We start from the raw sequence: 26401 nt of genomic DNA on the forward strand, positions 1-26401 counted from the left end.
ATTACATATTCCAAGTCACATATTCAGAATTAAAAACATATTGCCATCATTAAATTGACATAGAAAACCCTTTATTTGGTAATAACATTCCACTTCAACATATATGAAATTATTATCTAATATGAGATACACATAGTCATATGTAACTTAGTATCAGTTACAAATTCAGTTAGCAGTCACCTCCCTTAACTATTCCATCCACAGTGTATGAGGTATAAAAAAAATAAATCATTAGCACCTAATATTGCAAATATGCCAAATTGTCTATAAAGTTGTTGGGAGATTTTACTTTAAAAAATAATCCCACAAATCTCTTAATGAATATTAAGATCCTTGAAAATTGGTTTTAAAATCTGAGCCACAAAATCACCAACTAACTGATCCAGACCTGCATCAAATACGGGTTGTCATAGGAGGGGATCTCTCAGAAATCTGTGTACTTTAGCCATACCAAATATAGGTGGTACCCTAGGCATTAAAACCCTTAAAAGTACATGTTTTCAAAGAAAGTCTGTTTTGTATTAATGCATTAAGTATTAAACTAATATTACAATGTGAATTGTTTATTTCATTGGGAGAAGCCTCTGTAAAAGTATGAATGCCATCTAATAACTCTTGTGGTTTGATAACATTCTAGTGTGTCTGTAAGGACCATGCCTCTATCTTTGTTCGGTTTCTTCAATCTCATTGATCTATTATTAGATAACTCGATTAACTGTTCATATTCTTCTTTATTTAAATTACTGCATCTATTTTTGTTACTCATCATAAATTTCCCTAATATCCTCTTCTACCACTTCTTTAAAAACCCTAATACAGGACACAAAGGATGTTTGTATGCACTTTTCCTCATTAATATTGCACTATGTACAGGTGGTTGATTAGCAAAGAGCAATATAAAATTAAATTTGATAATACGCTGCCCATTATGTAATTTTATCTGTGAGAGAATAAAACAAAATATCTGTCATAAATATTACTCAAAGAACTGCAATTTAATATCTTACATTTATTGTTAGCAATAACAACAGTAACTGAGACTACTTGTTACTGGTGAAATGTTGTTGTATAATCTATCTCATCAATGATTTCTTCATAAGTACTAAAATTCACAAGTTGATGTTGAAGAACTCTGGTTGTATCTAATAAGAATGGTATTGCTGACACCCTGTCATAAATTTATTTTGGAATTATTTGTCCTTTTGTTGATTCCTGTGATTGCATGTGGTGGAACTCTTGGGTCTGTTGTTGTTTCACTTGACATGTTCTGAGAGTCATGAAGGTGGCTTTTGACTGTCCATTTCTAAAAGGTCTTCTATATCACTGTTACTAATGTTCATATTAGTTGCTTGAACATTATTAGAATGTGAAGTATTATTTTTAGATGATGGTGGAAGGTAAGACTCAACTTTTTAAAACTCTCTTCTATCTTCTGTCCTTTCTTGTCATTTTCTGATAAATGTTTTCTTCCTTTTTAAAAACTTAGACATATCATGGCTTGCAATATTGAACACAAAGTCTTTCTTCCTGGTGTAAATGATTCATGTAGTTGTCGACTCCAATAAGTTCATAGCATTAACATTTGACTAAATTAATATTTCCATTAGTTTCAAGTGACATCTAGCAGATGAGGATAACAAATCTGTGTGAGCTTCACCTTGCACCTATACCATATTTGTGAATTTCCAAACACATAATCCCTTTGGTATAATTTTAGCTGCTATACATTCCTTAAAATAGTAATACTTTGTAAACTGTGATATTTACTGTGCATTTTCTTTCAAAGAAAGTTAACTGCTCCAATAAGGTGCCATTGTTTCATGTAAACTAATTCAACACACATCCAAGTTCAATGTTCAACCATTTTTGACAAAAAGTAATTCAGAGTCTCGGCTCACTGTTTCTGCCAGGCTAATACAGTCATTATTATGTCTCACCTTGTTGGCATATGTTATTACTGAGAGGCTATCACTTAAAACACTCTGTATCTGCACTGAGTCAGTCTGGTTTGCAAGAATTAGCTGAGTTACTGAATCAATACCATTAGTTGCCCATCACTTATTCAAAATTACCCTGCAAGATTGCTGGAGTTTTGTGTATACCTTACGAGGCTATTTTAGATACCTTAATTCTCCCTCTTAATCTTTAATTCATATACTCCTTTACAGATTCTCACACTATAATGTTGTAGAGATCATGCAGTATCAGTGGCACAACAGGTAGCACAGCTGACAGCTGTGATTTCTACTCCCAAATCAGGTAAATTGATTGCTGATACTGTAATACAGCAGAAAGGAATGATGCTCTTCTGAGTGTGTTGTCCTTTGGATGAGACATTAAGCTGAGGTGCCATTTGCTTTAGCTAGTGGTAGCTCAGGTGGATGTCAAATTTCCCATGGCACCTATCAAAAACAGTAGGGGGAATGATTTGATTCCCTAGCAAAAATCCCCCTAGCAGTAAAAATACCACCTTTGGTCTCCCCTGCAAAGAGGTTACAAACCTAGTCAACAAAAGATTAAAAAAAATGGTATATGACTTTACTTCAGTATATCCCGTTCTCCCTCTTTCTGGGTTATCAGGAATTCCTTACCTCCACTCATCCATTTCAGGTTTTGTATTCCTCATTTCTTTCTTATAATAGAGTATAACCATTTTTTTCACGCCTATATTAGTTCACCAAAACTTCTATCCAATGAACACCTGTCTGTCAACCCCTATTCAGCAAAAATCACTTCTGCGATTTGCTGAATTTACCAAGGGCAAGAAAACAATTGCCCTGCAATATGACAGAACACAAAACCACCTAAATCAAACCCACCCAAGTGGAGGGATCCCCCAACACCCCCCCAACTATATATACCAACTCCGAGATTACAGTACAGTTGGGAAAAAGGCAAAGCTGTGTGGTTGGCCAACTACTTCTTTGCTGTTGCTAAATTCAGCGAATCGTGGAAGTGGTTTTCACTGAATAGGGGTCAATGCAAAGGTGTTCACTGAAAAGAACTTTCAGTGAACGTATATAGACCTGTTTTTTTTCCATACTTCCATTTGTCTCTGTATAGAATTTATCCTTTCTTCTTTCATTTTTTTTTACTTACATCTTTTTTTGCCATTTACAGTTTCTTCTCTTTTCCCACATTGTAATCTATTGTTTCTTTGTTTAATAATATCTGAGTTTAAAAGTATGTCTCTGTTTTAATTATGTCGACTCTAATTTTATTTTCCTTAATATTTTGAATGCCTTCCCTTAGTTAACATCTCTGTTTTATTTATTTATTTTTTTTGAAAATTTCCTGACTAGTCATAATTTTGTCCATTTGTAGCATTCCTGATTTAGCCAGATTCTTTTTGCATGCATTGATCAAATAGTATGCCTTTTTTTATATCCACTACAAAGTTCTACACAACTATCAAAAGATAAACAGTTCTTACTAAAGGTGTTATTACTTGATAGAGGAAATGTCTGAATTAATTTCTCATCCATGACTGAATATGTGAGAGGGTACAGTAAGGTTTGATATTCCTCTGATGAATATAATGTTTTTAACATTTCTGTTTCTGGTTCCCTTACAGTATTTTTCTGCCACATAATCATTTCTGAAATTATATCTTGTCAGCACTCCTGTGTTCTTCCTTAATAAGTGGTTGATCATTTTGGTTTACTTATTCTTTGATATTTCTAGAACCAGTAATCTCATATTCTCCGGCTCATGTTTTATGTCTCTGTTACTTGTCAGAATAATCTTACTCACAAATCAAATACATTATCCGTTTCCTGTTTCTTACTTTCTTTAGTTATATTCCTCCATCAGCAGTTCAAGAGTTTGCAATCTACTCAACATTTTCTTTTTTTTTTTTTACAGAATTGCTTATAGATTCCACTGCAGTTTTTTAAATGATTGACACACCCCTTTATAGTGATTCATTATTTTTAGGCATGTGTTTAATAAAAGAACAAGAAATAAAACTCAGAGACAGAGAGACAGAGAGAAAAGTTCCAAAGTATATTTTAGATCAAGTTCTCTTTTCTCTTGTCTCATTCTATGAACTTCATGTGCCAACCAATATCTTAACAACATGTAGGTTGCGTCTTCCTTGAGAGATGGTCTAGATTTCTGCTTAATCAAATTTTTTGCTTCAATAGAAATAGCTTGTTTATCTTTACTGCTTGTTGCTTAGAGGGATTACAAATTATCTTCTATAAAAAAATGAAAATAGAACTTTGCCTTAACTTCTTCCATATATCGTTTACATTTTTAAGTACTGCAGTTAAGACCACAAAAATACTTTTGATAGTTTCATCAGAAGCTCAGGAAGCTATATGTTTATCATGCTATCCCACTTTTGTATCTCCAGATATATAAAGATCATAAAAAAAATCAACAAGCAGGTCACAATTTCCAGTTCTGATTGTCAGTTAAATGAACTTGGAAGATTTTAGATACAAAATTTATTGCAATTTCAATAATAAATGGAATTAAAAAAATAGCATTGTATTTTTCCCCCTAAACAGAAACTTAACATCCTTCATTGCCAAAGTACGTTCATTATACAGGAGTTCAAATAATCTCACTCAGAACTGCTTAGTCTTTCTGTTGCTTTATTTCCCTTTTCATGGCACAAATTCTCACACTTTTCACAAAAGGAATATGTTTTCATTGGAAAAGTATACATTACTTGGATCTAGACAGTAATTTCAAGGTAGCCAATGAGATCAAATATAATGAAATACATAAAAAGTTATTCTGTCAAAAGATTACGAATACTAGCTGAAATATAAAAACAGAACAATTAACCAATATTTGCAACTTCAGCTACTAATTATGAGTTTCAGATGATGATATAGCCTATAAAGGTCAGTGACTGGAACAGTAGTGCACTAAATAAAACTGGTGAAATTACAGCTTATATTGGTCACCTGTGTTGTTTACTTTGCCACATAACATAGCATAAATTTAATTATTCATTTAACATGAAGAAAACTAGCTAGTAGAAACAACAGAAGAAATTTTACATCAATATAATGCTCAAAGATGACTAAAAATATAAAAATGTTGTATCCATCTACATACCCTGCTTCAAAAATAGCAGCAAATCATTCCCTAACAACAAAAAAAGTCCCATGAGCCCTTGCCTGCCACATGGTAAACTCCTTCCTGTGCTCCCAGGAGCAGTAGGGATAAGTAGTTTAGTTAAGGTGTTGCAACATCTGGTGTTTTGTTATGATTGTATCCATATTGTGTTTCTACAGTCTTTCCTCCTCATGTTAAAATATCACAGTATTATTTGGCATTGACAGCATGCTGTTCTCTAAATCAAGACCTTATAAGTTTGGCAAAGTGAGTTTGGGTAATAAAGAGGAGGAAAAATAAGTGTACTTTCATCAAAATGAAACTTGATCTCAGGAAACCGATTTATCTGAGAAGCATCATTCAACAGACAAGCACAGAACAAAGCCCGATGGCAAATAGTCAGTGAGTTTTGGGTTGAAAAATAAGTGATGGCACTTTCCTCTATACACTGGCTTAACTTCCAGAGCAGCAGAATATCACCTTAGAAAAAAAATTAACACATTTTGAATTTTCAGTCAAAGGAGCTGGAGGTCTCACTCAGCAACTGTCAGAATACTCTGGCCCATGAGGGCAAAAAAGAAAACTAGTATAGAGGGATACCATTCTTTTTAAGCTCTTTCTGGTACAGTTTATGATTTTTTTTAATCATAGTATCCCGCACGCAAAAATGCATTTATACTTTAATAAAAAATATGTCAGGCACAGCTCAGCACACAGTAATACAAAACTCACCTGGCAGATACGAAGTAAATTCCTGAGAGGTGATATGCTTTTATTTTGTTAATTTGATTATTTCAGTCTGGCTCGCAGTTGGCACTGAAGATCAGCAAGCTGCTTCCTGTGGTTCAGTAGACCAGAGTTTGATTCCCTTGGCTTACGTTGCTTAACTATGTGACTCTGAGCAAGTGGCTTAGTCAGGCAGTGCTCCCAGGCTGAACCTAAAAAAAGTTCATGGAGATCAGTGTTCTACCCTGGATAACAAATGCAAGAAAAACAAAATGCAAGTGAAAGATAATGTCAATGCATACAAGAGTGTCTTTGAAGAGTTAAGTATTCCTAAAAGAGTAGGAAACATTTTGAATACATGAGCAATTAAGTGTAGTATGATATAGCTACTGTTTTGTCAATGCATACAAGAGTGTCTTTGAAGAGTTAAGCATTCCTACAACAGTAGGAAACATTTAGAATATATGAGTAAAGAAGTCTGGTATGATATAACTACTGTTTTATCTACATATGTATTAAACAGAATAAATGCAAAGGATGATTTGTGTACTCTGTGTGTATAACACAATATTTTATTTTCATTAAAGTTAGTATCTAGGATAAATTGTGATTAATAGGAAATATGCAGAACATGGATTTGATGTAACATAACCAGTATTTACATTTAGTAACAACATATTTTTTGATAATTTTGTTTCATTGTAGGACTAATGCTTTTGAAATCCTGGCACTCGATGGTGTTACATCTGGAATACTTCAGTTTTACACAGCACAGGAGAGCGCTGACTGGCTAAGAGCAATATCTACAAATATAAGTGATCTGACACTGCAAAATGTATGTTTTATATTCATTAATCTAATTTATGCCTTTATCACTGAACTCTGGTTTTACCTTAAATATATTAAGAATGTATTGCCAAGTCTGTATGCTTTTAAATCATCAAACTGACTCACTGCATTAAGGGGCATACACTGGTAAATAATAATACTAGTTTCTCTCTCTTCTTTATAGCGTGGATCTCTACATTTTAAGTTACAGCACACAAGATTAATCTTTCATATCTTGAGAATTTAGCAATATATTCCAGATGGGGTGTGCCTTGTATGCCACTGGATTTTTTTAACTCAATAATGTCTTTATTCATTTTGTAAAACAATAATTTAACATTATACAGTGTCCATAACACAACATATGCAAAGGAAAAACACAATATTTTTCTAATAAACTAAACAATTTCTTCCAAGCAATTAACTTGTGGGTTCTATTGTTTGTTCTCATTTTTATAGCAGCAATCTTATTGTTACAAGTAGACTTAGTTAAATGAACAAATTCAGATCTAAATAAAAGAGTAGACCTTGATTTCCAATATTTGTGACTTTTTTTTTTCTTGCCATGGAAAGGATTGACCACAATAAAGATATTTGGCTTTTAGGAATGACTTCCGGAACAGGTACATTAAAAAGTATAATAGAATCAGGGATTGTACAATTGTCATTCCATAAGGCTTTAGAAAAATATCTAAATTCCTCCCAAAAAGGGGAAATTATTTTAGAACTGGCAGCTATATGCACCCAATCATCATTCAATGATCCCCATCTCCAACATTTTACCTGTCTTATATATTATTGCCATTTTATGAGGTGTTACAAAGCATCTATGTAAAAATTCCCATGTATATGTTCCTCATTATGGAAAAGATGTAGAGCCCTTCACCAATTCCAAGCATAGTTTTTATCTTTTATTGGAAATTCTTGCTTGTTAACTTCTGTAGAGTAGTTCCAGAAGGAGATGTCTGTCTTTTTAAAATAATTTCTAAGTATTTTATATATGTTAGATATATATGAAGACTTCTTAAAGGCACAATTGTTAATGTTTAAAATAAAATCCAAGATTTTAGGTGTGTTTTTACTGTATGCCTCTGGTGATGTTATAATCTTATGTATGAATTCCTTGAAAGTTTGGTTATCTAGCCAAATCCAGTTCAGTAAACTATATCTAGCAATTAGGTTGTCATCAGAATTTATTTTATTAAGATATAGGAACTGATTCCAATATAATAGAGCATCTCTCTTAAGCTTCAGTATTTTCTGGATATCAAAAGAGATTAAACATTCATTAGTAAAAGCAATTGAGAAAATAGTAATCAATAAGTTGTTAATCAAATCATTGAGAAACATAAATCTTTCAAACATCAATATGATTTGATTTATCAGAGGAGTGAAAACAACTTTCTGTTTCTCATTTAGTATGCATATTTTCAATATTCATATAAAAATTATTTTATGAATTTCAATATATGGTTCAAGTAAGGTTTCATTATTGCTCAATATAAGTTTTCATGAATTAGCTTCCAATAAGATGAATAAGAAGCATTATTCCATAATAATAATGCGCTAATAATTGCAGAATTCAGATATAAATCTATATTTGGAAATCCTAAACCCTCTACTTCCCAGCTTGCTGTATGCCAATGTAATGGAATTCTTGTATGTATTTTAGGGTATTTCATTTCTTTTTAATTTATATAGGTGGGGAACCTATTAACATATGACTAATAAATAGAATTTTGGATAATATTATTTTAATTAAAGCTGGTCTAACTTCAAATATGAAAAACTGTCTATTCCAGTTATCTATTAAACCTATAGTCAAATTTATTAGGTGTTGATAATTAATTATAAGTGATTTTTTATTTTATAATTATGACACCTAAATATTTGATGTGCATGCCCCCCATTTAATAGCTCTATTAGATTTCAATTTTGTAGTAGTTTTCTTATTTAATAGCAGTGTTTGAGTTTTATCATGATTAAATTTTAATCCTGAGATATTTGCAAAAGAATCTAAGGTGTTCAATAAATGATTTATTGAGTTTTCAATATCATCACAAGTTATTAATAAATCATAATCAAAGAATGGTATTTTAGCGGATAATTCATCTGAAACGTTATATCCCTTAATATCCCTGTTATCTCTAATGTAACTTGCAAGATGTTCTATTGTAAGAGCAAAACGTAACAGAGAAAGGGGACACCCTTGTTTAGTACCTTTTAAAATCTTAAATTGACTAGATAAAAGGAGCCAAACTTCATATAGGAAGTTGAGTTTTGTAGTTTTTTGATTAGTGTAATAAAACCTAAGGAAAATTATATTTCTGTAACATTTTAAATATATATGACCAACTTAAAGAAACAAATGCTTTATCTATGTCAAGGCTTATAATAGACAGTTCATATTTTTTCTGTTCTCTGGGTCTATTAAGGAAGGTAGCCTTATTACATTATCTTGCACCTTTCTATTCTTAATAAAGCCAGTTTGGTCTTCATCAATTAACTCAAAGATAATGTCATTTAATCTACCTGCTATAATAGACATGAAAATCTTGTCTATGCTCAACAAAGAGATTGGTCTATATGATGTACATAGGTTAGGCTAGTTATCAGGTTTTAAAATGTGAGATATAATAGAATAGTTCCATGAGAGGGGAACATTAGTTGTTGTTTTACCTTCTTGGAATGTATTAAGTAGCAAAAGCTTATCAAAGTCTGGAATTAGGACATCTAATCCAGGTGCTTTATTTATTTGGTCTTTCAATTACTTGAAAGAAACAAATTTACCTATATTATTTTTGTTACTTTTTGATAGTTTCTTTTAAATATTATCCTTTATAAAACTATTTATACATTTATTTTCTTTTGTGATTTATTTAGTTTTGTTAATATTCTCATAAAGTTTCTTAAAAGCATTGTAAAATATAATTTAAATATGTGGCTTTAAAAGTCTGATTATTTTCTTTATACACAATTTCTTTGATATGATTTTTCTCATTTAAATTATTTATTTATTTATTTATTTGTTTTATTTAAAAAATGTTACTGTGAAAGTGCTAAATATTTATATCTAACTTCAATTTTATGGAAACTCTTAGGATTAACTGAATATGATTGCAATCTAATTTTCTCTAAGTTCGCAGAAATTTTATGCTGTAAGATATCCTGGTATTCCTTATTTCGTTTACTTATGTTAAAGTTAGTGCAGTTTTATCATTTGGTGCAAGGTTCAGCTTTAACCTGTCAATTTCATTTTGTATGTCCAATATTTTTTGTTGCACTCTTTTCTTTTGACTAAATACCAGCTCTTGGCTTTGCCATATAAAATGACCTTAGAGTGTCCCAGAAAATCATATCTGAAACCTCCCCATTAATGTTAAGAACCATGTATTGTTCTATTTCATTAAAAAATCCCCAAAACCTTTTACTTTCACTATATAAGCAGGCAGTATTTGACAACAGCTTAATATATCTTATGCTCATAAGCCTAGTACTTATTATACAGCAGGAACTTCTCATTGTAACATTTGTTAATGTCTGTTATGTACTTCACATATAAAGATTCTAGTTGTCTACTGATGTACTATGTTTTTCATCTGTAAATATGTTGTAAAGAATTGCTATGTTAAATTGTTAGTCGCTATGTAATCCAATGTAACTACTGTCTGTTTATTTTACTGTGGAGCTTTTCTCCCCGGGCCTCCACTGAAAATGGACCTACATCCAGTCGGACACTCCCAGTCAACAAATTTAAATAAATAAATAAATAAAAATAAATATCTATATCAAAAGTTATCTTAAAGGTGATAGCATTATGGTCTGATATGGGGCATGATACCAATAATACATTATTTATTTTGACAGTAAAGAACTAGTTACTAAACTTTTTTCTATGTTAATCTGCATGCCAAACCTATAAGAGCAATGAGAAAATGTTAAAAAAGGTGATTTCATGCAATCAGTATCAATTAAATGTCTAACTTTTATATAGTTGTTTAAAAGTTTAGTTATCAAAAAGATTTTAAAAGGCTTAGGGTTTGTAGTATGTGTGGAAGACAGAAGACAACTTGAAGTCAACTGCTAAAAATATTTCACCTCTAGAATGTAACATTATAGTATATAGATGTTTTATAACAGATCTTGTACCAATACCAGGTATCCAGTAAGTATTAATAAGTCTATAAATCTTTTTTTAATTACAACTAATGCAAGCATACCATCACTGCTTGAGTAAAAATCTACTATCTCTGGTAATTTAAATGATTTCCTCCATAAGATTAGGACATCCCTTCTTTTATGATTGACATGAGAGCTTATCAATACTTTATAATCTTTATAAACTAATCTGTTTAAATCTTCCAAAAGCAAGTGAGATTCTTGCAAAAACACAATATCAGTTTTGCATAAAGATAAATATTTGTTGACACTACACCTTTCCATGGGGTTGTTCAACCCGTTAACATTCAAGGATAAAACATTAAATGTGTTCATTTAACAGAGAACACTACTGTGAAGAATGTTCAAAAGTGTTTTCCTATGTACAGTCTAGCATATATCACAAATAGAATTGTTATGGACAAAATAAAATCATTAAACTTATAAACAATAAAAATATACATTTCAACAACCTTCTGCATGGACATCATTAATCCAGGCTTGTTATGTTCTGCATAGAATTCATAAACTAACACTCTCATGGCGTCAACTCTCAACTTTTAGCAACTGCAGAATAAGAGAAAAACAGAAGAAAAAGCTATGCATGCATTTAAAATGAGAGAAAAGGAAGATCATATTTATACCACTAAGTATTTATACCACTAATAATCAATCATAATGTTTAATCTTCTATAAAACATAAAATAATTAATTACTGAACTATCTATGTAGTATCCAATAATCAACACCATATAATTTAATCTAACTAAATAAAAGATTTTTTAAATAAAGTAAACTTGCATGACATCTAAATCTGTTCTTGATATAAAATGAACATTTATTTAACTTCTTTAACTATTTCCATAAGGAAACCTATATAATAAAACTATTTTTAAAAAGAAATCAACTACTTACAGCTTCTTTTGTACAATATTTCTTTTAAACAATCTTAAAACACTTCAAAACATCCATTCTTGGTTCTGATTGGCTGGTGTTGTTCAGTGAGAAGAAAGTGATTCAAAAGTCACACATACTTCCTGAAAGACATTGCAAGTTGCTCCTCACAAGGATTGGAGTTTATTAGAGCTGTTAAGAGCTCGAGCTTGCTTTGAAAAGCTTTAAAACTACTAAAAAAAGTAAGTAGGTGGGAATTTTACAGAAAATGAAGACTTTCAGACACAAAACGCATGCAGAAGTTCCATATAACCTGCGACCAGTGTAAAATGTCATTTTTTACTTAGTAAAGCCCTATGCAGCATGAAAGTCATAAAAAGTTTAAAATGTTATTTTTAAGTAAAATTAGCCACATTAACATAAAACATTTATAAAAGACTCAAATAAAACATATTCATATTTTGTTGGTAATGATTTCAATGCTTTAAATGAAAACAACTATAATTTTTTTAAGCATTGCTTCAGTGTCTATTTTTATGTATTGTTTACTGAAACCACTGCAATGAAAAGAAATGTGTGCATAGGAAAATGAGCAATAATATGCATAAGAACAACTATATACTATTTGAATAGTGATTTAAGCATAGTGAGAATGCAGAATATTTATAAAGGATTACTGCATTGTATAATTTAATAATTTATAGCTATTTGTATAGTATATAATGGTTTAGAAATCTATATTATTATAAGCATATTATCAGGGAAAAAAAAATGTACATTGCCTTTTGTGTGTAAATCCAAATTAATTGAGGTGGGATATTTATTTTATAAGAAAAGAAAAATCAAATGGACAGCGCAGTGGTGCAGCAGTAGGTTTGTCGCCTCACAGCAAGAGGTTCTCTGGTTCAATTCTTAGCTTGGGTGCCTTCTGTGTGGAGTCTGCATGTTCTCCCTGCATTTATGTGGGTTTCCTCTGGGTGCTCTGGTTTCCTCCCACGTTACAAAGGCATGCATCTGGAGCGTTTCTCCCCAGGCCTCCACTGAAAATTGGCTTTGTTCCAAGTCAGACTTTCCCAGTTAACAAATGTTAAATAAATCAAAAATACTTTACTTGTCTCTAGATTTTTTTCCTTCTCTTTAGCTGTCCATTCATTTTTTGATGCTTGCCTTTTCAAGTTAACAGAAGAGTCCATAGGTTCAAGCTGATTTAAAATATTCACTTTGTACATAAGTACATAGAAAGATTCTTCAAAGGTATCAAAAGTTTACTTTCTTTTTGATAAACACAGTCTTAATCTTGCTGGAAAAATCATGTGTGCTTTAATCCCCACCTTTTTCAGGGATTTTATTAATGGGATGCATGCTTTTCTTTTGGGCAATTCAATGGAAGAAAAATCATTATTAAATCTAATAATTTGGTTTCCCATTTTCAGTGGAGCAAGAGACCATACCATTTTTAAAATAAGGTCCTTGTCTTGACTAAAGATGACTTTTACAATATATCTGGGATGAATAATTTTGCTAGTTGAAGGGACTGCAGTTAGTGAACTATGTACTTTCTCAATACCAAAGAATAGAGCTTCTGGCAAATTTAAAATCTTAGGTATCCAGGTGGTCAGGAAATTTATCACTCCATCTGTTCTGAGATGCCATAGATTCTTATATTTTCCTTCCTGGCACTTTTTTTTATGTCATCAATTTTCTCTGTAACTTTGTTTTTCTGAATACGAAAATCAATATTTTTCTCTTTCATTCAGCCTGTAGGCAATATCAGGTATAGATTCTTCATGTGCAGCAGTCTGGGCAATTTGTTGTTTTAGAACTTCATTTAGTAGTTCAATCTGTTTATTTGTGTCTTTTTTATATTAGCAATTATTAGATCCCAGTTTGTCTCTTTTTATCACCACATCTTGTACTGTTGTAAGAACTGATTGTAATTCTTTTTTTCATTGAATTGTCCTGTTGGGAAAACTTAGAGCTGCTCATCTTCCTTTGAGGATATACTTTCTTTCTCCTTTCTTCTGAAGAATTTGACAGGAAAATATAAGATTTTCACTGGAAAATTACACCAATAGATAGCTTATATTTCCCGGATTCTAGGTTTGTCAGTTTTAAGTAGTCATTGGTGGAATTAGTTTAGAAATCCTGTCAAAAAGATTTAAAAGCTGCAAAGCTTAAAAATTCTGTTGCTTTCAGCTTGCCATCCAAGCCATGCCACCCCATGTCATTAGATTTCTCATTATGAGTGTGACAATAAGGATAATACAAAAATTGAAATTTCTCTATTATCTGATAAAGCAGCTAAGAACGTACTTTGCAATTCCATCTAGACTTCACTCAGCTTTTGTATTGCCTTACACTGAAGATAATTTTTCTAAACCTGGCATTACTATTGTGACATCAACAAACATCCGTAATGCAAAAGCATAGATCTAAAACTTATATAAGGTTATCCTGTAATGAAGGAGTGGAAACCTAAAGCAAGTCTCTGTGCTCCAAATAAACACATGTGAACAGTTAGTTCAGAACTCCTAATCTACTGTAAGCTGGGTGCATTTGTTAATTCAACCAATGGTAATAATACCCTTCAAAATGAATTAACAGAAGTTAACTACTGGTGCGTTATTCAGACCTGGTCACTCATTATAGAATGTAACACATCCTTTGGCATGTATCTACATAGACATATTAAAAAAAATTCAAATACCACAGAGGCTCCTCATGAGAAGGATTTTGAGCCTCAACACTCTTGTTATCAGAAAGATACTGGAATAGCTGTCTCTGTGCTGTATCATATAGGCTCCTGAAGGGAGTCCTGTGCTTTGCTTACCTTGTCCTCAGGATTCCTGTTATCCATGACCTCATTTTCTCGATAAGTCAAATAGTAAATAGTACAGCTAACACTAGACCAAGGGACCTCAGTCTTTACCAAGTAATAAATAAAACTAAATGGGGGGATAGATTTACCTCGCAGTGCCTTCCCTTTCCTTTTACTAGGCTCCCCTTGCATATCAAGCAAATGGCTTCCCTATCAGACTTCAAACACAGCCTATTGGATGGGTACCGTAAAATCCACTCCATATCTTACAGGCCTTGCTGTCTTTGAAGGGGGTGGAGACAGAGTGTTTTTTGACAAAGCACACATGATCTATGGTAAAACAGTCATGTTGTTCCTATGGTTCCAGTGATTCTTATTATGCAAACATTACTGCTGTTTCCACTCTTTGCTAAATCACATATAATTAAATGAATTAGCAGAATGATACATGTTGAAGAAATAATTAATAATTGTGTCTGCTATATGGCATGAACATAAGGAGCAAGTTGCTGATTTGAGAGGGAGTGTAATGAAATATTCTGTTCTGGGTACAAACTGTTTTTAAAAGAAAGGAAATATACATTCAGAATGCTCATTTGTTACATTTCACTGAATGTTTGTCATTGTAGTAAATATTTGATGCCTGCATTACAGCCACATAGCATCACCTAGAAAAGTACCTTAAGGAACTGAGGTAATTACATAACATCACTTAATAAAGCACCTTAAGGAACTGAAAAAAATAATTTGTCATGACTGTTTCAGCATAGTGATTATCCTACATGCTAGTTAACATTTATTTATTGTATGTTGTTGTTGTGTCTTTCGGCTTTTCCCGGTTAGGGGTTGCCACAGCGGAACTCCGGTCCGCTAATGATTGGCAGTTGATTTTTATGTGCCGAGTTGCCAGCCCTGACACACAACCTTCAACGAAGGTACGCCCATTCACAAATGTCTCCACGCAGAAGACGCGCTAGCTGAGAATCGAACCGGACAGCGTCTTACTGTGAGGTGACAACGCTACCGCAGCACCACCACCGCGGATCTATTTTTAGTTATTGTATAGTATAAAAAAATAAAAGTGAACAATAGCAAATGCAAGGAAATGAAAATGAATGGAACATGAATGTTCCAGAGAAAGAAAATCAAATGAAACCAGGGATACAACCAAAAAAATGCTATGATACAGAAACAGCAATATTTCATGTAAGAACTAACCAGTAAATCATTAAAAATGATTAATGTGTTTCTATATCTAAAGCTTCTATACACTGACGTAAGACAAAGGTCTATGGCAAGGTGGCTTGGAGAAACCTCATAAGAAAATGTGGTAGCGACAGATAAAGTTTTTTCCTGCTAGTGCTCAGTTAAATGTCTTGTCATGTGTGATAGACCAACTACTTAATTGTACTTCCTGTTAAGCAATGTAGATCCAGTGGGGGATAAAGCAATATAACATGCAAGTGACACAAAAATTTGAATCATGATAGACAACAGTACAGTGTCAAGACCAAATACAAAGTTTCCATTACTGGATTCTGACAGCTAGTATAATGGATGAACATTAAAGAGGAAAAGTGATGCTGGCAATGACTTTTGGTCATTTTATTACAGCCTAGTAAGATTATGGTTGTTCAAATACCACACTGACAAGAATGCATTCAAATCTCAAATCTAGGAAGCAACAATTCTGTTACTTTTGCTTCTAAAAACACCCAGTAAGTAGAGCTTATACTCATTTTTATGACATTACACCTACTAACTAAAATGATGCATGTCGGTTAAGTTGTGAGCAGTAGGTCCTGAGATACAGGGTTTTATTCCCTCACCCCCTGGACTAACCTTTTTAATGTTCCCAGGACTGTAAGTCTAGTAACTGCCCATTGATAAAATCAGCTGATCGGCTTTCATCACCACAGAGATGTGTCAGTCTCCCAAGTCATCTGATGTTTCTTTGGGATAAGCATATGAAACTGATATGACAGTTATGAAGATTTTACTTATTTCTTCCAAACAGCGACCTTTTCTATCAAGCTATCACTGAAAATAACCCACCACCTAATCTCCATGTACTGGTTGTGATACGCTGGGAATAATCTTTCCAGAGCTGCATGTAATTCCTTAAAGTTGGAATGAGTCTTAGGTGTATTTTGTTCTTGAGTGTCCAAGTATGTTTCTCTTATAGATTCATAGGTTATTACTAAGATAATGACCACTAAGTTCCTGACAAGACTAGCTGTGCATCCCAAACCATTTAGGTCCTGAGGATCATAAGCATCTGTACTAGGGAGGGAGAAGCTAGTAGGGCAGTAACTAAGGATTTGCAGGGTTGTTGTTAGTTATGATAACACTCTTCTTATTGACAGCCAGACCAGTTGTCAAGTTTTGTCTGAATAGGGTCATTGACAGACTGTTTTACATGGATTGGGAGTCTATTCCACAGTGTGGGGATCCTTTGGGACATGTATCTGTCTTTTCAGCATGTTCTGTTTATGACACTGGACCTAGTGTTTCTGGTGATGTTTGTTTTGCACATGAGCAAAAGATCCATCAGGACTGGCTCTGAGAAAATCCCCTATCATCAGAAGACTGAATACAGAGACAGAACCTTTAAGTGATCAGTGTATCACAATGTTTTCATGCTCTGAATTCTCCTGGTGAGAAATCCTTGTGGGCAGTCTAACTGTTGCTAGTGTCTGGTTAGATACATGCCAAAGGGGACATTGTATTCAATGATAGGTCTAATAAGAGCTGAGTAGAATGGTACTATAACTTCCTTGTACCTGGATGACGTACCTATAGGTTGGGTGACACAGAGTGATTTTTTTTTATTATCTTAGCTACCTGTTAGTCAGAGTTGAGATTGCTGTCTACATATGTTGCCAGATCCCTTACTACTGGGTAGACACTTAGGGGTGTTTTATCGATGGAGTGATTAACTTGAGTTGACAGTTTCCTGAAGTGTATTATAATGCATTTTTTGACACTGAGTTTTAGGCCATGGCTTTGGCACTACTCATTAGTCTGTGTTAAATCCACTTGTAAGATATTGGTGTCTTGAGGGAAATCTATAATAGCTCCCAATTTACAGTCATCTGCATAGGCCTGGAACATAAACCTTGATTTCCGAGAAGTAGTGCCAAACAGGAGTAGGACCAGCATGAAACCCTGGGGTAGTCCACTGGTAATCTGTCTTTTGGTGGAGGTAGTCTCAATGATCCTGCCTTCTTTGGTCCTGTCTGTAAGCCAGCTGGCAATCCAGTAAGTTATGTAAGAATTTACACATAGCTCAGAGAGCTTGTAAGTTCAGGAGTGTGTATAATATCAAATGCCTTAGCCAGGTCAAGATATGCATAATCCACTGCTTTATCCACATCCATTATTTTTAGTGACCCTCTCAAAGAATTCTATCAAGTTAAGCAGGCATGAATTCTCTTAAATCTGAATTGGGATAGGTTCAGTGTCTGTAGGTTGCCAATGTCCTTTATCATTTCAATGATAATTTGTTCTATGGCATTACATGTTAAGCTTGCTAGACTAATGAGTCTGTAGTTCCTTCGGTCACTTGATGGTCTGCCCTTGTGGAGGGGTTGCAGTCCTCCATTCACTTGAAACTTGGTCAATTTTAAGGCTGTAGCTGAATAGTGAGAAAAGTGTTCCTGATAAGTCATGTTTTAGACTGTTCAGAAGGCAACCAGGGATGTTGTAAGGACCTATGGAGGCAGCGATCTTTAGTAAGTGCTGCCAACACTTGGTCACTGCTGATAGCTGGGGGAAGTATGTTGGAGAGAATTTCACCTGATTGAGCTGAGGGGTGGGGGCTGGGGCTGAAGTTTGATCTGAATTTATCAATCAGCATATTTGCTATGTCACCATGATCAGTGAAGATGGTACCACTCACCACCAGTTCAGCACATTGCTGTGTGTTACCTCTAAGGTTCTGGACATAGCTGAAGAGGGCATTGTGATTGTCCTTAGCCGGTGCGGCTATCCTGACCTTGTAGTTGACCCTGCAAGACTTAAACCTCTTAGTCCCTTGTTTAGATATACAAGAGAATACTTGTCTTTAAGGGAGTTGGTCTTCCTGATTTCGGCCATGAGTTTTTTGTTTTATTGTGTACACTGTTAAATTGAGGATTCCACCAGTAGGTTTGTTTTTAGTGTTTGTTTTGACTGTATTTCTGGTAGGTATGGCAGCCTTTTTGCAGCCATTCGTGTGTTTGTATAGGGATTCTCTGAATAATTCTGCATAGGTAGTTGTGGTCTTAGGATTGGGGAGCCTTGAATTTTGGCAGTCATTTAATTGAATGTAGTTTGCCTTTGAATAGTTCTAAACTCTTACTGGTTTAGCTTCTTCAGATGAGACAGCTTTGTGATCTGACCTCACTAGTGAGGCCATGGCATGGGTGGGGGGGGTTGCAGATCTAGTATGCTTCATTCTCTGGTTAGAGCATGCACTATTATCTGTTCCAGGGTGTATATATTAATAACGTCCAGAAGCACATGGCTCTTTGTTTGATACAGCATATGTTTCTCAGCATACAGAGGGATAATTAAAGTCACATGTGGTTAGGGTGTTTGGTTGGATGCTGAGCACCTCTATTAGGTTTATGTAAGACTTATGAGACCCTGGGACCATAGATGGTAACCTGTAGCTAGCCATGATATGGCGAGGGACCTTATCTATGGTTACTTGTACATGGATGAGCTCCATGGTATCATCCTGTTTAACCAACTTTGAGGTATGTAACATAAATTAAGATACCTCCACCTTTATCCCCAGTTGTGCTGTTGTTATAAATGTGTTGAAGGCACTGTAGCCTTGCACTTCCAGAGTACTTGTGATGGTTTTAACTGGAGTCTCAGTCACAACATAGATGTCTACATTCTCCAGAGTGAGGAGGTCTTGAAGGTTGTGAAGTTTTTTTGTTTAGACTCTGAGCACTGAGCAGTACCACCTTAAGGTTGCTTGCACACTTTCATTATGTTGGTAGTTTCGTCTTTTTTGACATTGCTTAAAAAAGGCTCTAAGGGATCAACAAAGTTTTAGCCAATATCCAAAAGTCTAAGGGGGACAGATGTAGCCCATCCTTGGTAAAGCAACATGGTCTTTTCACCATGCCCAACCATGCTGAGATATATTGGATCTCCACTAAGCAACATCAGAAACTAAGCCAATTATTAAAATCAATAAGTTTATGTTCACAATGTGGCATTATCCTTGGTAAAGATAGAATGCTGCTCACTATAAGGATCATACCTAACTGTGACATGTATTCCAAGAGATCCATTATGTCTTGTTTCATAAAGTCCAGTGAGGACTGCCTCAGGTCATCTACGACTCCATGGACAATGACAAAACATAAATCCAAACGTAATTCCAAACAACCACCAACAACTGTGTGAATGCAAAATACACTAAGTTTATTCCATAACTGGCATGAACAACTGCAGATAAAACAAATTAGCACCCATTAACACAGGGTTTCATCAGAACTCACTAACCAACTACTCACCTTTAAAATCTTAAATACATGCAAGTGTATCAAACTGCATGATATAAATAATAAATGTATATTTGTACTAAATATAATGTACAATAAGAATATACATTTGGATTACTGTTAAAATACAAATAAATTAAAATAAAATATGTCATCTCTACAATTATCCCTACCAAATACATGTTGCTACCTATAAATAGTACAGAAAAATAGATGTTCATATTTAACAGTTATATCTTGTGCATTCCTATAGTACTATTAAATATTTAAATAAATCCACTATCATTTTGTATATAGATTAATAAATCAATAAATAAATAAGTTAATAAGTAAGTACTGTTCTTCCATATATAAAGTGACATAATTGACTACAATACACACACTTGGCATAAATCTGATGATGTTACATAAGTACATGGAGCCTGTACGTACATGTAACTGTATAAAAGAAATATTAAATATTAGTATAAATATATATGAATTATTAATTTCAAAAAGTTAATATTATTATATGAATAAAATATCCTCATTAACAATGATGTTAAAAATCTATTACTTCATACATGTAAAAAATAAATAAAATATTCTTTTGAAAAATTTTTTCTTTAAAAAAGTTTTTATAAAAGTTTTTTTAAAAAAAACAAATTATCCATAAATAAATCTTTGTTTAAAAAGAACTATTATGTTCATTTAAAATCAATGTGATCTCATTATAATCTGTATCAGTGTGATATGGGGACCGTGACTTAAAATAAACATAATATTGTGATTAACAGAACTTGGAATGTAATAAAGGTTTGATTGGTATGTGGTCATTAAATAAATTTTCCACCATACTTCTTTATAGCTTAACAAACTTTTTATATCTCCTCCCAAGGGGCTAGGTTTTAATACTTCTAAAATAATAAATTTAAAGTTGTGATCTTCTCCTTCATTAAAAATGTGTTTATATAAAGCATTGTTCATGTCTTTAGTTTTAATACTGTAAGTATGGTCATAAATTCTTTTCTTAAATTCCTCCTAAAACATTTTTGACATGTACTTAAATATATGACCAATTTACTATTACAGTTACCTGGTTTGCTGTAAACACAACTTTTTAATTCATTATTTAACTTAATAATAAGTTTGTCTGACATATATTTACATTGTCTACATGACCCACATTTTAAACTTGTATTTGTCTCTTTATTTTTGTCTGTCTTTCTTTCTTTCTTGTATTCCATCATATTTTTTATATTGCTACCCTTGGGTTTTGTACCTATTACTTTTGTGATTTGAACATCATTAAATATTAGATGCCATGAGTCACTTATAATGTGTTTGATGTAACTAGCTGCCATATTATACTGAATCACGCATGATTTTTTGTAACTATTACTAGAAATATTTTTAAATCTGTGTCAGTCAGTTGTCCTCCAAAACTATTACTTAACACAGGTTGATATCTAGTTTCCCTGAATTCCAAAATGTATGTAATAGTATAATCCATCATATGATTGGGATAACCTCTTTGTGAGAACAATTTTTTTATATATTCTAATTCCTTTCTTAAATCATATACATTGACCCTTGAAAATATTAGTTTTTAAAATGTCTGGGTGGCAGCTGTTATAATGAAGATAGCTGTTGGAGAAAGTGTCTTTTCTATAAATAGATGAAGAAACTTGTTGTGCCTCATATTTTATTAATGTAAATTTCAAATAGTTACTACTTGAATTTAAAAAGTGGATAAATGTATCCAATAAAGTCTCATCACAATATATAAATATCTTTAAAAATTCACATGTGAATAAAATATTGTCTTCCCAATTCAGCATGACCAAATTTGCATATATGCAGCACCCATAGCGACACCACTAATCTGTTTAAAGAGTTCTCCTTCAAAATATATATAATTGTTATCAAGAACTATGGACATCATTTCCTGTAGTAAACATATTTTATTCCAATCCATACTAGTGTGTTTTCTTATACTATTATTAAAGGCTATGAGTCCTTCATCTTTCGGAATACAAGAAAACAAATCTATCACGTCAATGGTTAAGAATATAATGTTGTCTAAATTAATATTTTTTTGAAAATTCATTAAAAATATCCATGAATCTTTGACCATGTGAGACACATTCTCATAAATAAATTTCAATTTTGAGTCAATATATCTTCCTATTGGGAAGGTTTTGGAATGACTGCCTGACACTATTGGTCTTCAGAGGTATCCTTATGTATCTTAGGGATACCTACAAAAGTAGCCAGTTGTGGGAATTCTACCCTCAAGAATTCATATTCTTCTCTAGTAATTCTTGCTTCAATGTAATATTCTTCTATATATGAATCTATTCTACAATAAGCTATGTTAAGTTCATTGATAGAAATGGTAATGTAATTTCCAGAATGGTGTAGTATATCATACATTTTCATAATGTACCGAAAATTGTCATATAAGACTATACCACCCCCTTTGTCAGGCTTCATTACTCTTATGTTCTTGTCATTAATAATAATAATGTTTAACAAATTACTGTCCTCTGTACTCAAATTGCTGTATTTAGTCATTTCTTTCAATTTCTTATATTCATAATAAATTTTCCTTGATGTAATTTTATCATATAAGTCCACTGGATGAGACATACTTGTTTTTTTTAAAAAAGAAATGTCATCATCATCATGTGATCTTATTTTATTTTCATTACTCTGTGTATTATTAAAAAATAGATCTAAATTGATTTTTCTAACATATTTTTTAAAATCAATAATAGTATGTACCAAATTAAATTTAGGGTTGGGTATAAATTTCATCCCCTTGCTAAATAAATTAAAATATTCCTTTCCAATAACACTATCTGTATAATTAAATCCATGGACAATGACAAAATCATATTGATACCTGGGGTGCAGTAACATGAGTGTGTCCATGATACTGTGGAATCTGCCTCTAAATAGGCAACTAAGCTTTATTTTCATCATTCCTAATCTGATGAGTGAGGCATCTGTATGTTGCACAATGCAGTCCCTGATGACAAGAGTATTAGGTAAAATATATGCTTGCCTTATGGGATTTGCTGTTAGGGCACCATTGGGTGTAGGCTTATGTGAGATATTTGATGTTACTTTTGGTGTGTGCTCTTTAGTGATTGCTGAGAGGCAGTGTTGCCACTAAGTGGCTTTTGAGATCTTTGAGATTTTACACAAGGCAATCTCCGTGTGTGGTGATTTGTGTGTGTGTGAGGAACATATTGTGAGTATTCCTGACAACCTTTGTCTGTATGCATGATTTTTGCCTCAAAGGGAATTGTGTATTTAAATCTCTGACATACCATGTTATTTTCCTGAATGATTAACCAGCTTTCTGAGAACATGAGACAATTGATACATTGCCTTAGGGTGCCCAAATCTACCAAGCTAGCCAGAGAGACATTTGGAAACTGCATATCCATGTTGCCTGATCCTGTAGTATGGTGGGCTGTTTAGAATTAAGGACTGGATTTTAACAGAGATCTCATAGAGTAGTATCTGGTGTTAAGGGCAAGATGTTATAATGCTAGGATATGGTAATGCTAATCGATGTGCATTCTACCTACTCTAAGCTTATTTCCACAGAATGCCATAATGTAAGAGGTTTCAAATCTAACCCTTACTGTATAGGGAAATTTTACATTCTAGGCATTTGCTAAAACTGCTGGGGCAGCTCAGTGCAAAATTGCCTGATTTATAGCAGAGAAAACAAGCTAGAAAACTTACTTCTATGCCATCTAGCCAATAGACAACTACACTGACCTTCCTGCAGGGCTTCCCAACTCAGAGACCAGTTAAAACCCTTCTCCTACAAGATGAATGATCCTGTAATTTCTTAATGTAAAGCACAGGTAAAGCAGATACCAAGAGCAGATTAAGCAAAAAACAACTACCAAACTATCAAGTCACTGGCTAATTTGCCTTCTGCAAGGAGACTTGGAGGCAGACAGAACTAGAAAAGTCAACAAACACAGAACTATTTTTCGCCACAAAATATATTAATTGCCAGTACTAAACAAAACAAAAAAATAAGCATACTGGGCAACACCTAAAAATGTCTGCTCTTGTATCAACAGAAAATGATAACACAGTACCTGGAAAGAATATAATGTCCATTCGGTCCCAATACATAAAAATCTTAAAGTGGAATATCCATGTTTTTCCGTATGTAATTGATTGCAGCTGTAACATATAGAACAGTAAGGAGCAGTAGAGGAATAAATCCTAGATCCTTAAATATTCCACAGTAAAAACTACAAGAAAATCCCATCCAAACTACAGTCTTCACTGCAATACCTTAACCACCTGTATTGCAGGACCATGGGATATATGCAAATTAACCCTTAAGGACATAGCAGTGTTAGCAGTGCTTGAAGACAAAAAAGGCTGAAACATGTATGTCTATAGCTAGTGGGGTTTGGTGTTATTGGCGTGCATGTACACATAAAGACTTAGAAAGCAATGAGTCATAAGCATTCAGAAGCCATGTACTAAAACACTGGCATGTCCTTAAGGTTTCATTTGCATATATCTCATGGGTCTTTACTACAGGAGCTTTAAGGTTTTACACAGGGGAGACACTATCTAGGCTGGGTTTTTCTTGCAGGTTTTTTTTTTCTGGATGGTTTGTTTGTGTGACCATTTTACCCTTTGGTTTAAATATTCAGTAGTGAGATAAACAACTGGGAGTTGTGTTTAAAGAATGAATACAAAATCCCATGCAAGTATTTAACATGGTACAATAAGGATTCAAGTTTTTGCTCATAGTTTTAATTGTTGGGTAAATTGAGTGAGACACAAAGCAGGAAGCAGTATGGGCAGCAGCAATAACAGAATGATTGAATAAAGAGTTCCCTTGTGAGACAGGCAAAGCAACAACAGCAACTGGAAACAGTAACAGAAATAAATATAATGTCACTAAAATATCAACAACAAGCAATAAATACAGAAAAGTTAATAAATAAATAAGCAGCTGGCAGAAAACTAATAGCTTAATAACATCAATTTGTTTTGAACACTTTTTGTCTGACTAAACCTCTTTAAACTGTCTTAATAAACTGATTATAGCTGGATACCATGACCAAGGTTATTTGGTTTATACTTTTCTACTGTTTTTATTTACTTACTGGTTTAATTGTTAGCTTTGCACTTATTTTCTGTTTTCATTTTTGTATTAAACTCAGGAAAATCACAATGACTGTTAATATAAGCAAAGATTCCTAATGAAAGAAACAAAAACAAACAAATAATAATATGGCAGATCTGAGGCAGCTAGTCACTGTTATATATAAAAAAAAACAGTACAACATGTTCTGGCTGACCTTAATAGCACTTGGCTGTTCAGGTTAGGTTTTAATGGGAGTGTTTTCTGTGTGCAATCTCCCTATATCTGCTTGTGTTCCCTGCAGATTTTCTCGTTTTCTCCCAAATCCTGAGGACATGTCTAAGAGGCCAGCCCCGGGATTCAAGAAGCTCAGCACAAGGATGGTTTTAGCCTTGCGCTGAGCTTCCTCACTACAGATGGCGCAGCAGCGCCATATGAATATGTATGAGGGCAAACAGCCACAACCTCAACGTGCACAGGAAACGAGTGCGAGTGCAGGAGGCGTGTACAAGTGCTCTACGGAGGCGTAAACATGCCCCAACACTTGCAAAACCTACTATGCCTACTAGTAGAGCCTGCCACTAATAGTAAGTCAGTAATTCAGTGTCTGTGGATACCGAAATGTATGCTAAGCATACAAGAGTGTCCACGAACAGTGAAATATAACTCGAGATAGTAAACACACAAGTAGTGGAATGTTGAGCCCTGTCCCTAGAACATTCACAATTAGATTCACTGTCCCTGTGTCCCTAATATACATTCAAATTGCTACAATATCAAAGGTGTAAGCAAAGTGCAGCATGTCTGCATGTTGCTGCCCTCCGCCAAGCATAGCTTATACATCATATTCATTCAAATAGAGAAAAACATGCAGAATCAACGTAAGTGTCAATAGTGTAGTGTTTAGAGCATCCGCCTAACAAACAGGCATTCACGGATCGAGCCCAACAATAGTACATATCATTTTCCATGTGGAATGAATGTCGTTTTGCTGTAAAACTGACATAAGCGTATTGCATGAGATATTTAACTTAAATATCATTCAAGCAAAGTGGCACTGTCATAATGAATAAGGTACTAGTAAGCAGGTGTAAGCCCAAATAAGCAGCAGTACACACATACAGGTACCAGTAAGCAAGTTGAGTGAACTTGTGCAGGTCTAAGCAGTGCCCAGCATAGGAAATGTATATAAGTATATACAGATATATAATATACATACATATATATATATAAATATATATATATATATATATATATATATATATATATATATATATATGA

At 33.4% G+C, this 26401-nt stretch overlaps 1 protein-coding gene across 1 annotated transcript in view; it reads left to right on the plus strand.

Annotated features, from left to right (window-relative positions):
• The window catches only part of SNTG2 (syntrophin gamma 2), a 4306282-nt gene that overhangs the window by 1940017 nt on the left and 2339864 nt on the right, over positions 1-26401 (plus strand). The window contains exon 8 of the mRNA XM_044086780.1: positions 6505-6634. Within this exon, the coding sequence (XP_043942715.1) occupies positions 6505-6634 (130 nt within the window). The remainder of the gene's footprint in view (positions 1-6504; positions 6635-26401) is intronic.

The sequence above is a fragment of the Protopterus annectens genome, chromosome 1.part1, assembly GCF_019279795.1.
Source record: "Protopterus annectens isolate FY-2018-M chromosome 1.part1, PAN1.0, whole genome shotgun sequence".
NCBI classification, from domain to species: domain Eukaryota; kingdom Metazoa; phylum Chordata; order Ceratodontiformes; family Protopteridae; genus Protopterus; species Protopterus annectens.